This window comes from Pseudophryne corroboree, chromosome 6, assembly GCF_028390025.1.
Source record: "Pseudophryne corroboree isolate aPseCor3 chromosome 6, aPseCor3.hap2, whole genome shotgun sequence".
NCBI classification, from domain to species: domain Eukaryota; kingdom Metazoa; phylum Chordata; class Amphibia; order Anura; family Myobatrachidae; genus Pseudophryne; species Pseudophryne corroboree.
Window position 1 is genome coordinate 696,344,974 of NC_086449.1, and position 12,937 is coordinate 696,357,910.

At 43.9% G+C, this 12,937-nt stretch overlaps 1 protein-coding gene across 1 annotated transcript in view; it reads left to right on the forward strand.

The window, feature by feature from the left end:
* LOC134933252 (RUN and FYVE domain-containing protein 1-like) overlaps positions 1-12,937 on the forward strand; it is a 180,436-nt gene that overhangs the window by 14,428 nt on the left and 153,071 nt on the right. Inside the window, exon 3 of the mRNA XM_063928320.1 lies at positions 10,355-10,472. Coding sequence (XP_063784390.1) covers positions 10,355-10,472 — 118 coding nt within the window. The remainder of the gene's footprint in view (positions 1-10,354; positions 10,473-12,937) is intronic.

A 12,937-nucleotide genomic window follows, 5' to 3' on the forward strand; every position in this document is an offset into this window, starting at 1 on the left:
GCCTGATGAGGGGAATGACCTGACTCAGGCTGGCAGTGTCTGAACTGACTTCACGTGTGGCAAGTTCAAAGGGCATCAGAACCTTGCACAACGTTGAAATCATTCTCCACTGCACTTGAGACAGGTGCATTCCATCTCCTATATCGTGCTCAATTGTATAGGCTTGAATGGCCTTTTGCTGCTCCTCCAACCTCTGAAGCATATAGAGGGTTGAATTCCACCTCGTTACCACTTCTTGCTTCAGATGATGGCAGGGCAGGTTCAGTAGTTTTTGGTGGTGCTCCAGTCTTCTGTACGTGGTGCCTGTACGCCGAAAGTGTCCCGCAATTTTTCTGGCCACCGACAGCATCTCTTGCACGCCCCTGTCGTTTTTTAAAAAATTCTGCACCACCAAATTCAAGGTAGGTGCAAAACATGGGACGTGCTGGAATTTGCCCATATTTAATGCACACACAATATTGCTGGCGTTGTCCGATGCCACAAATCCACAGGAGAGTCCAATTGGGGTAAGCCATTCCGCGATGATCTTCCTCAGTTGCCGTAAGAGGTTTTCAGCTGTGTGCGTATTCTGGAAAGCGGTGATACAAAGCGTAGCCTGCCTAGGAAAGAGTTGGCGTTTGCGAGATGCTGCTACTGGTGCCGCCGCTGCTGTTCTTGCGGCGGGAGTCCATACATCTACCCAGTGGGCTGTCACAGTCATATAGTCCTGACCCTGCCCTGCTCCACTTGTCCACATGTCCGTGGTTAAGTGGACATTGGGTACAACTGCATTTTTTAGGACACTGGTGAGTCTTTTTCTGACGTCCGTGTACATTCTCGGTATCGCCTGCCTAGAGAAGTGGAACCTAGATGGTATTTGGTAACGGGGGCACACTGCCTCAATAAATTGTCTAGTTCCCTGTGAACTAACGGCGGATACCGGACGCACGTCTAACACCAACATAGTTGTCAAGGACTCAGTTATCCGCTTTGCAGTAGGATGACTGCTGTGATATTTCATCTTCCTCGCAAAGGACTGTTGAACAGTCAATTGCTTACTGGAAGTAGTACAAGTGGGCTTACGACTTCCCCTCTGGGATGACCATCGACTCCCAGCGGCAACAACAGCAGCGCCAGCAGCAGTAGGCGTTACACGCAAGGATGCATCGGAGGAATCCCAGGCAGGAAAGGACTCGTCAGACTTGCCAGTGACATGGCCTGCAGGACTATTGGCATTCCTGGGGAAGGAGGAAATTGACACTGAGGGAGTTGGTGGGGTGGTTTGCGTGAGCTTGGTTACAAGAGGAAGGGATTTACTGGTCAGTGGACTGCTTCCGCTGTCACCCAAAGTTTTTGAACTTGTCACTGACTTATTATGAATGCGCTGCAGGTGACGTATAAGGGAGGATGTTCCGAGGTGGTTAACGTCCTTACCCCTACTTATTACAGCTTGACAAAGGGAACACACGGCTTGACACCTGTTGTCCGCATTTCTGGTGAAATACCTCCACACCGAAGAGCTGATTTTTTTTGGTATTTTCACCTGGCATGTCAACGGCCATATTCCTCCCACGGACAACAGGTGTCTCCCCGGGTGCCTGACTTAAACAAACCACCTCACCATCAGAATCCTCCTGGTCAATTTCCTCCCCAGCGCCAGCAACACCCATATCCTCCTCATCCTGGTGTACTTCAACACTGACATCTTCAATCTGACTATCAGGAACTGGACTGCGGGTGCTCCTTCCAGCACTTGCAGGGGGCATGCAAATAGTGGAAGGCGCATGCTCTTCACGTCCAGTGTTGGGAAGGTCAGGCATCGCAAACGACACAATTGGACTCTCCTTGTGGATTTGGGATTTCAAAGAACGCACAGTTCTTTGCGGTGCTTTTGCCAGCTTGAGTCTTTTCAGTTTTCTAGCGAGAGGCTGAGTGCTTCCATCCTCATGTGAAGCTGAACCACTAGCCATGAACATAGGCCAGGGCCTCAGCCGTTCCTTGCCACTCCGTGTGGTAAATGGCATATTGGCAAGTTTACGCTTCTCCTCCGACAATTTTATTTTAGGTTTTGGAGTCCTTTTTTTTCTGATATTTGGTGTTTTGGATTTGACATGCTCTGTACTATGACATTGGGCATCGGCCTTGGCAGACGACGTTGCTGGCATTTCATCGTCTCGGCCATGACTAGTGGCAGCAGCTTCAGCACGAGGTGGAAGTGGATCTTGATCTTTCCCTAATTTTGGAACCTCAACTTTTTTGTTCTCCATATTTTATAGGCAGAACTAAAAGGCACCTCAGGTAAACAATGGAGATGGATGGATTGGATACTAGTATACAATTATGGACGGACTGCCACGGTTAGGTGGTATAAAAAAACCACGGTTAGGTGGTATATATTATAATAATAATACAATTATGGATGGACGGACTGCCTGCCGACTGCCGACACAGAGGTAGCCACAGCCGTGAACTACCGCACTGTACACTGGTTGATAAAGAGATAGTAGTATACTCGTAACAACTAGTATGACACTATGACGACGGTATAAAGAATGAAAAAAAAACCACGGTTAGGTGGTATATATTATAATAATAATACAATTATGGATGGACGGACTGCCTGCCGACTGCCGACACAGAGGTAGCCACAGCCGTGAACTACCGCACTGTACACTGGTTGATAAAGAGATAGTAGTATACTCGTAACAATTAGGATGACACTATGACGGTATAAAGAATGAAAAAAAAACCACGGTTAGGTGGTATATATTATAATAATAATACAATTATGGATGGACGGACTGCCTGCCGACTGCCGACACAGAGGTAGCCACAGCCGTGAACTACCGCACTGTACACTGGTTGATAAAGAGATAGTAGTATACTCGTAACAACTAGTATGACACTATGACGACGGTATAAAGAATGAAAAAAAAACCACGGTTAGGTGGTATATATTATAATAATAATACAATTATGGATGGACGGACTGCCTGCCGACTGCCGACACAGAGGTAGCCACAGCCGTGAACTACCGCACTGTACACTGGTTGATAAAGAGATAGTAGTATACTCGTAACAATTAGGATGACACTATGACGGTATAAAGAATGAAAAAAAAACCACGGTTAGGTGGTAGGTATATAATAATAAATAATACAATTCTGGTCGGACGGACTGCCTGCCGTGTGCCGACACAGAGGTAGCCACAGCCGTGAACTACCGCACTGTACACTGGTTGATAAAGAGATAGTAGTATACTCGTAACAATTAGGATGACACTATGACGGTATAAAGAATGAAAAAAAAAACCACGGTTAGGTGGTAGGTATATAATAATAAATAATACAATTCTGGTCGGACGGACTGCCTGCCGTGTGCCGACACAGAGGTAGCCACAGCCGTGAACTACCGCACTGTACACTGGTTGATAAAGAGATAGTAGTATACTCGTAACAATTAGGATGACACTATGACGGTATAAAGAATGAAAAAAAAAACCACGGTTAGGTGGTAGGTATATAATAATAAATAATACAATTCTGGTCGGACGGACTGCCTGCCGTGTGCCGACACAGAGGTAGCCACAGCCGTGAACTACCGCACTGTACACTGGTTGATAAAGAGATAGTAGTATACTCGTAACAATTAGGATGACACTATGACGGTATAAAGAATGAAAAAAAAAACCACGGTTAGGTGGTAGGTATATAATAATAAATAATACAATTCTGGTCGGACGGACTGCCTGCCGTGTGCCGACACAGAGGTAGCCACAGCCGTGAACTACCGCACTGTACACTGGTTGATAAAGAGATAGTAGTATACTCGTAACAATTAGGATGACACTATGACGGTATAAAGAATGAAAAAAAAACCACGGTTAGGTGGTAGGTATATAATAATAAATAATACAATTCTGGTCGGACGGACTGCCTGCCGTGTGCCGACACAGAGGTAGCCACAGCCGTGAACTACCGCACTGTACACTGGTTGATAAAGAGATAGTAGTATACTCGTAACAATTAGGATGACACTATGACGGTATAAAGAATGGAAAAAAAACCACGGTTAGGTGGTAGGTATATAATAATAAATAATACAATTCTGGTCGGACGGACTGCCTGCCGTGTGCCGACACAGAGGTAGCCACAGCCGTGAACTACCGCACTGTACACTGGTTGATAAAGAGATAGTAGTATACTCGTAACAATTAGGATGACACTATGACGGTATAAAGAATGAAAAAAAAAACCACGGTTAGGTGGTAGGTATATAATAATAAATAATACAATTCTGGTCGGACGGACTGCCTGCCGTGTGCCGACACAGAGGTAGCCACAGCCGTGAACTACCGCACTGTACACTGGTTGATAAAGAGATAGTAGTATACTCGTAACAATTAGGATGACACTATGACGGTATAAAGAATGAAAAAAAAAACCACGGTTAGGTGGTAGGTATATAATAATAAATAATACAATTCTGGTCGGACGGACTGCCTGCCGTGTGCCGACACAGAGGTAGCCACAGCCGTGAACTACCGCACTGTACACTGGTTGATAAAGAGATAGTAGTATACTCGTAACAATTAGGATGACACTATGACGGTATAAAGAATGAAAAAAAAAACCACGGTTAGGTGGTAGGTATATAATAATAAATAATACAATTCTGGTCGGACGGACTGCCTGCCGTGTGCCGACACAGAGGTAGCCACAGCCGTGAACTACCGCACTGTACACTGGTTGATAAAGAGATAGTAGTATACTCGTAACAATTAGGATGACACTATGACGGTATAAAGAATGAAAAAAAAACCACGGTTAGGTGGTAGGTATATAATAATAAATAATACAATTCTGGTCGGACGGACTGCCTGCCGTGTGCCGACACAGAGGTAGCCACAGCCGTGAACTACCGCACTGTACTGTGTCTGCTGCTAATATAGACTGGTTGATATTTAAAGAGATATTAGTAGTATACAACAATACTATACTGGTGGTCAGGCACTGGTCACCACTCCTGCAGCAAAAGTGTGCACTGTTAATTAATATAATTGTACTCCTGGCTCCTGCTAACAACCTGCAGTGCTCCCCAGTCTCCCCCACAATTAATTATAAGCTTTTAATTTATACATTGATGACTGTGCAGCACACTGGGCTGAGCTGAGTGCACACAGACTGAGTCACACTGTGTGACTGACTGTGCTGTGTATCGTTTTTTTTTTCAGGCAGAGAACGGATATAGCAGAGAGAAGTGAACGGATATATTATATTAAATAAAAGTTAACTAGCAACTGCACTGGTCACTGACTGTGGTAAACTAACTCTGTCTGCGACTCTGCACAATCTCTCTCTCTCTATCTAATCTATCTCTATTCTAATGGAGAGGACGCCAGACACGTCCTCTCCCTATCAATCTCAATGCACGAGTGAAAATGGCGGCGACGCGCGGCTCCTTATATAGAATCCGAGTCTCGCGATAGAATCCGAGCCTCGCGAGAATCCGACAGCGTCATGATGACGTTCGGGCGCGCTCGGGTTAACCGAGCAAGGCGGGAAGATCCGAGTCGCTCGGACCCGTGAAAAAAAACATGAAGTTCGGGCGGGTTCGGATTCCGAGGAACCGAACCCGCTCATCTCTAGAAATTATCTCAGAGGACCCATGGCTTCTGCCGCTCAGACAGGACCTGCTGCAGCAGGGGCCCTGTCTGTTCCAAGACTTACCGCGGCTGCGGTTGACGGCATGGCGGTTGAACGCCGGATCCTGAAGGAAAAGGGCATTCCGGAGGAAGTTATCCCTACGCTATTTAAAGCTAGGAAAGAAGTGAACGCAAACCATTATCACCGCATATAGCGGAAATATGTTGCGTGCTGTGAGGCCAGTAAGGCCCCAAAGGAGGAATTTCAGCTAGGTCGATTTCTGCACTTCCTACAAGTCAGAGGTGACTATGGGCCTAAAATTGGGTTCCATTAAGGTCCAGATTTCGGTTCTATCGATTTTCTTCCAAAATAGAACTGGCTTCACTGCCTGAAGTTCAGACTTTTGTTAAGGGAGTGCTGCATAGTCAGCCCCCGTTTGTGCCTCCAGTGGCACCGTGGGATCTCAACGTAGTGTTGGATTTCCTGAAGTCGCATTGAGTTGAGCCACTTAAATCCGTGGAGCTACAATACCTCATGTGGAAAGTGGTCATGCTGTGGGCCTTGGCGTCGGCCAGACGTGTATCAGAATTGGCGGCTTTGTCAAAAGCCCTTATCTGTATTTTATATGGATAAGGCGGAATTGAGGACTCGTTCCCAATTCCTTCCTACGGTGGTAGCAGTTTTTCATGTGAACCAACCTATTGTGGTGCCTGCGGCTACTTGGGACTTGGAGGATTCCAGGTTTCTGGACGTAGTCAGGGCCCTGAAAAGTATATGTTTCCAGGACGGCTGGAGTCAGGAAAACTGACTCGCTATTTATCCTGTATGCACCCAACAAGCTGGGTGCTCCTGCTTCTATGCAGACTATTGCTCGCTGGATCTGTAGCACGATTCAACTTGCACATTCTGCGGCTGGACTGCCGCACCCTAAATCTGTGAAAGCCCATTCCACGAGGAAAGGGGCTCTTTTTGGGCGGCTGCCCGAGGGGTCTCGGCTTTGCAAAATTTGCCGAGCTGTTACTTGGTCGGGTTCAAACACTCTTGCAAGAGTCTACAAGTTTGATACCCTGGCTGAGGAGGACCTAGAGTTTGCTCATTCGGTGCTGCAGAGTCATCCGCACTCTCCCGCCCGTTTGGGAGCTTTGGTATAATCCCCATGGTCCTTACGGAGTCCCCAGCATCCACTTAGGACGTTAGAGAAAATAAGATTTTACTCACCGGTAAATCTATTTCTCGTAGTCCGTAGTGGATGCTGGGCGCCCATCCCAAGTGCGGATTGTCTGCAATACTTGTATATAGTTATTGCCTAACTAAAGGGTTATTGTTGAGCCATCTGTTGAGAGGCTCAGTTGTTATCATACTGTTAACTGGGTATAGTATCACGAGTTATACGGTGTGATTATTGTGGCTGGTATGAGTCTTACCCGGGATTCAAAATCCTTCCTTATTGTGTCAGCTCTTCCGGGCACAGTATCCTAACTGAGGTCTGGAGGAGGGTCTTAGTGGGAGGAGCCAGTGCACACCAGGTAGTCCTAAAGCTTTCTTTAGTTGTGCCCAGTCTCCTGCGGAGCCGCTAATCCCCATGGTTCTTACGGAGTCCCCGGCATCCACTACGGACTACGAGAAATAGATTTACCGGTGAGTAAAATCTTATTTTTTTTGAGACGCCTCTTGATGCCACCACAAAAGGGGCAGCAACATTTCAATTGTGATACGGCACATGAGGCACTGCAAGTGACATCGCAACACCTGATCTGCATCTGTGCAGTGCGGATCCTGTGCATGTGCAGATCTTTTAACATTGGCCAACTGCCAAAAATCTGCTATAACGTCCACCTATGACCCATAAAATCCACCTCCTTGATTTTTTTATTGGGTAACTTTTCTGTGATATCACAGCTACTTGTTGGGGTTTTCCATCCACACCAGTAGTTACTCCCATTTATATACATTTTTTGTTTGAAGGTTAGTAATTGTATACGGGTTTTCTTGATTAAAGCATCAATACTCCATGGCCACACTTACAATGACTTAAGGGCCTAATTCAGACCTGATCGCATCAGCAAACTTTTTCTCTAATGGGCAAAACCATGTGCACTGCAGGGGGGGGGGGGGGGGGGGGGGGGGGCAGGTATAACGTGCAGAGAGAGTTAGATTTGGGTGTGGTGTGTTCAAATTGAAATCTAAATTGCAGTGTAAAAATAAAGCAGCCAGTATTTACCCTGCACAGAAACAATATAACCCACCCAAAGCTAACTCTCTCTGCACATGTTATATCTGCTCCACCTGCAGTGCACATGGTTTTGCCCATTAGATAAAGATTTTGCTTTTGCGATCAGGTCTGAATTAGGCCCATAGTCCATTCTACATCAGTATAGACAAGTGGTTTAAAAATGCACTCTGAGATGGCGTATAATGGAGCACTTCCTCTCCCCCAGTGTCTTTTATTGTCTCGAGCTTAGGCAGCCATGTAGTGTTGTTTTCTTTCTTTTTTCTTTTTGCTATTTTTTTATAGTACGAATGCCCATCATTCTAACATGCAAAATCAAGGGTGGGCTGCTTACCTGGACACACCACTCTGCTACATCCAAAAAAACAAATTGTGTCTACCTCTTTTTGTGTCTACCTTTTGACCCTGTTGATCTTTTCTACAGTCTACCTATTCCATGCTGACTTTTTGACCATGTTGACCTAATGTATGTCGACATATTGACTGTAGACCTTTTGAGTGTAGCTGTAATAATCCACACCCTTTGTTACCAGTGGTGACTATTATATTAAACCGAAGGGCTGAAAGACCAAGGAGTGGAACAGATGCATAAATGGAAGAAAGATGTTTTCACTCAGATCCTGAATCAGAGATGGATGTAGTTCGTACAGCAGCTGTGAATTTGGACGCAGCTGCTGTGCACTAATATACTAATGCTGCAGGAGGCATCTTGTGTAAATAGACTCTTCTTGCTGTCTGCTGTAATCCGCTGCTGTGTCAGAAAACATAGCTTCGGATCATCTGCATGAATATTGGTCATCTGAGTAACCCTCAGTATACCCAGGGTGTACGGTGATTAGAGGTCAGGAAATCTGTGTCGGAAGGTGCGGACCCTGGCTATGGCCCGACATAGCGCCCCCCCACCCCTGATGTGAAGAATGCTCGCCGTCACTGCCCCCGCCCCTACCCCATGCCAAATGTCGGTTATGCTGAGGCTTAGGGTGCACTGCAACTACATGTGCAGATCATTAACTATGGGAATGTACAGCAAACCATCAGGCATCTCTGAATCAGGCCCTTAGAACACAACTCTTCAGGTGCTGCTGAAATAGTGACGTGTCTGTGGAAAGCGAAGAAGCGCTTTAGTCTGATTTGGATAATATGGATAATCTACAGTATAAAAGTGCGCACTGTTTTTCTTCAGAGTAGTGACGAGGTCATTACTTTGCAGAAACTATCCCTGGTGAGTGATTTGGATTATACTTGTCTCCCCCCGGGTGGTAATCACTGGATTCCTGCACCCCAGTCATGTTTATGACATACATGTGTGATATTTACCTTTCTGTCTAATTTAGAAGGAAGGGAGTTAACCCATTGTAAGGTCTGCCATGGAGTGCTCAGGAATAATTAGGTAACCAGCTGTATTTTCCTGTCCTTCGGGTTTACTTTCAGTGGCACGTGGGGGTATATTTACTAAGGTGCGGGTATTTAGAAGTGGAGTTGCTCATAGCAGCCAGTCAGATTCTAGCTATTATCGTCTGTTATTTGATAGATAAATACTAAGTAGAATCTGATTGGTTGCTATGGGCAACATCTCTGTTTCTAAAACCCCGCACCTTAGTAAATATAGCCCTGGGACTCATTGTGTTCAGTTTTTCCACCTAAACAAAAAAACATCTTCAACAAATGAAAGTATGGTTAAATGAAGTCTTTGGGTTCCCTGGTTGTTACTGACAGACATACTTCTGGACGAGTTAAACATTTTGTTCAGAGAAGACTCACAAAGAAAATCAATTTGGGCACCTGAGGGACCAGATATGTCCACACTTACGCTGGGTACACATTGGCCAATATATTGGCCTTTCTATTGAACGACCAATATATCGCTGTCCCGTCGGTCAGTCTGTACCAACGATATGTCTGTGAACGCCGTCGTTCACAGACATATCGCGTCAGCCCTGCTGCACACACACAATGACCAATATATTTACACATTTATTTGTACATCGATGTGTGTGTAGCTGACCGCCTATACACATGCTGCAGAGGACGCCGGTGATAGACAGCTCAACTAGGTGGGCGCATGTAAATGCCTGTCCAGTTCGTGACGTAAGTCATGATGGATCGGGTATGCACAACACACTGCCCGATCCTCCTATAGATTTGTCTGCAGATACATCAATCAGTGCGTACCCACCATTACTTATCTGGGTCTCCTCTGCCCCTGAGAATGAATGAAATCCTGCTCGGAGACAGATTTATCCTGCATTGGCCAAGATTTTATTTGTTTCATTGTTCAGAGGCGGTTTTCTTTGGGATACATTTTCTGATTGATTTGGTGGCCTAGGTTACCACTTACATGATCATTTCTCACACGTGCAAGAGCGGGTGTCTGGATTCCGGTGCTTCGGTAAAATGCCGGCTGTCTGGATTCCGGCGTCGGTCTCCTGAATGCCGGGATCCCGACAGCCGGTATATTGACTGCATATCCGTGCATCATCATTTTGTTTTTCTTTTACAGTGAAGAAAAGCTTCATTGGGCAGAATAAATCTTTCTTTGGCCCGCTGGAACTGGTGGAAAAACTTTGCCCTGAATCTTCTGATATATTTGCAAACATTAGAAATCTTCCTGAAATTAAGTAAGTGAAATAAATAAGTAAATCAAAGTTTAAAAAAAAAAAAAAAAAAAAAAACTTGCCTGATATATAATTACATTGATATGTTTCATATGTAAAAGGCTGGTTTGTTATAAACTGTATTTCTAACACGCTTCATGTAATTTTATCTAGCTGTTAGGTAAAGTGACCACATTGTATATGTATTTTTATAAAATGTATATTTAGATTTTACATTAAAAGATAAATAATTGTATTTCATGTTACGTTGTTCACATGTATTATTATATACAAATACAGTATATTTACCAGAGGAATAAAGGTAAACTCACTGCAGTATATTTCTGAATTGGGGTCATGTACAGATGCATCGAGATTCCAGTGATGTAGGGGGAGGTTTATCAAAGCTTGGAGAGACATTAAGTGCCAACCAATCAGCTCCTGATTGTCATTTTTCAAACACAGTCTGTAAAATGACATTTAGAAGGTGATTGGTTAGTACTTGATCTCTCTCCACCTTATCTCTCTCCAAAATTTTATATATCTGACCCGTAATGATTATAATTTAGTCCGTGAAGTCAGGTGAACACACATTTGTGCAGCTATATATGGTTGACCTTGGCCTCAACATTTTCACATCTATTATAGCTCATTTTCCTTTCTTGTGATTGCACCAACGTACACAATGAATAACACGTTACAGTTGGTGCACACACACAAGCTGTTTACCATTGAAGTGGGCCTATCTGCTTTCTAATTTTGCCCAAAAATTAGCTATTAAAATAAAAAAAACAAATTGAAAAAAATATATATTTTTTTAAATTACTTTTTATTGTATTTTTATGCCGATTTCCGCTGTGTATATTTGGGCATGTGTCCTCCATTTCTCGGCCAACCATATATTCATAGGCATTATAGAATTTGGTAATTACTGCTTTCTACTAAAAAGAATAAAAGTGATTTATTGGAGTGTGAAAGAGGAGATTACAGAGTTTGATTGGTATGATGGACTGTATTGCTTAGAAATTCAAGACTGATAATGATGGAGGGATATTCAAGACTGATATGGCAAAGGGCACATGGGAGCCCAGAACCTAGATTTAGAAAAGAATAGTGCAGGCTGTAGTTTAGTAAAAGTTATGCAGTTTTTAATATTATAGAAAGGTATAATTATTTCATGGAGAAGCTTGGTGATAGGTCCTCTTTAAAATATGAAACATTATCTGAAGCTGTATTAGGTCAGAAAGGAGAGAATGCTGACAGGGGATGGGGAAATTACTTAACCTCTCCTCTGTTCGCAACCCTAACCCGCCTGGGGTGGCGGCTAGGGCTAAGACACAGGGGGTGGCGACTAGGAGTAAGACACCAGGGGGTGGTGGCTAGTGCTATGAATGGGGGGGGGGGAAGGGGGTGTTTACGGCTAACACCCCCCGCCTAACCCTAACACCAGTGTGGGGGCCTAACCCCCACAGTGTCCCCGATACTTACCTTCGGGGTGCCGGTGGTTAGTGTTCCGGTACCAGGATTCCGAGTTGTCAGGATTCTTGTGTCTGTCACATGCCCCCCATCATCCTGACTGTCGGGATGATAATCGCATCACACCAGAAAACCCTTTAGCCTTAACATAAAGAGTAATGGGCCGATTTGCTAAGCCTTTGAACCTATCATGTCACAGGCTGTGTTTGAAAATGACAGTTAGAAGCTGATTGGTTGGTACTTTATGCTCTCTCTCTCTATTAATCACTAATCATACCCCAGACAGCCGGCATTCTGTTGCTGTATGCTTGCGATGTAATTGATTCTTTGTTCCTCCTCTTTTTAATTTGTAACAAGTCCAGTTTATCTCATGGGGCATAAGTAGTAGTACTGGAGAGAACATTTATTTTAAAAAGAGCACAGATCTGAGGAGTGCCACAACGAATACACATAACAGAATTGTAGTACACACATTATTATTATTTTTTTGCTTTAAAACATGATTACATCAATATTTCAATATACATTTCAGTTATGTCTCTTTCCATATTTGCCGGGGGAATGTAATAGGGTGTATGAATCCGGAAGTGAGAGATTTTATGAGAGTTCTGTTTTTTTTTAAGTGGCAATCATTTACATGGCAATACCGGGTTGATTTTGCCATGTAAATGATTGCCACTTTAAAAACACTGTCACAAAATCTCTATTTGTCATTTTTAAAAATATACTATAATAATATAGTTAAAAGTACGGAACCTTAAGAGCCAATATTAGTATAAAAATATATAGCAATTTTAATATATAAGAGAGTACAGAATAAAAAAATAGATAGCAATAAAAAAAAGTTAAAAAAAATCAGCATGGTATATTGCAGGAGGTCAAACTTGCAGGAAGTACTGCGGCCATGAAGTTTTAAGCCATACGTGGCTTTCTAACATTCGTTTTGCATGGAACTGACTATGAACAGTGTATCTCCATGTTCCTCTATGTACACTTGCAGGTTTTATAGGTTT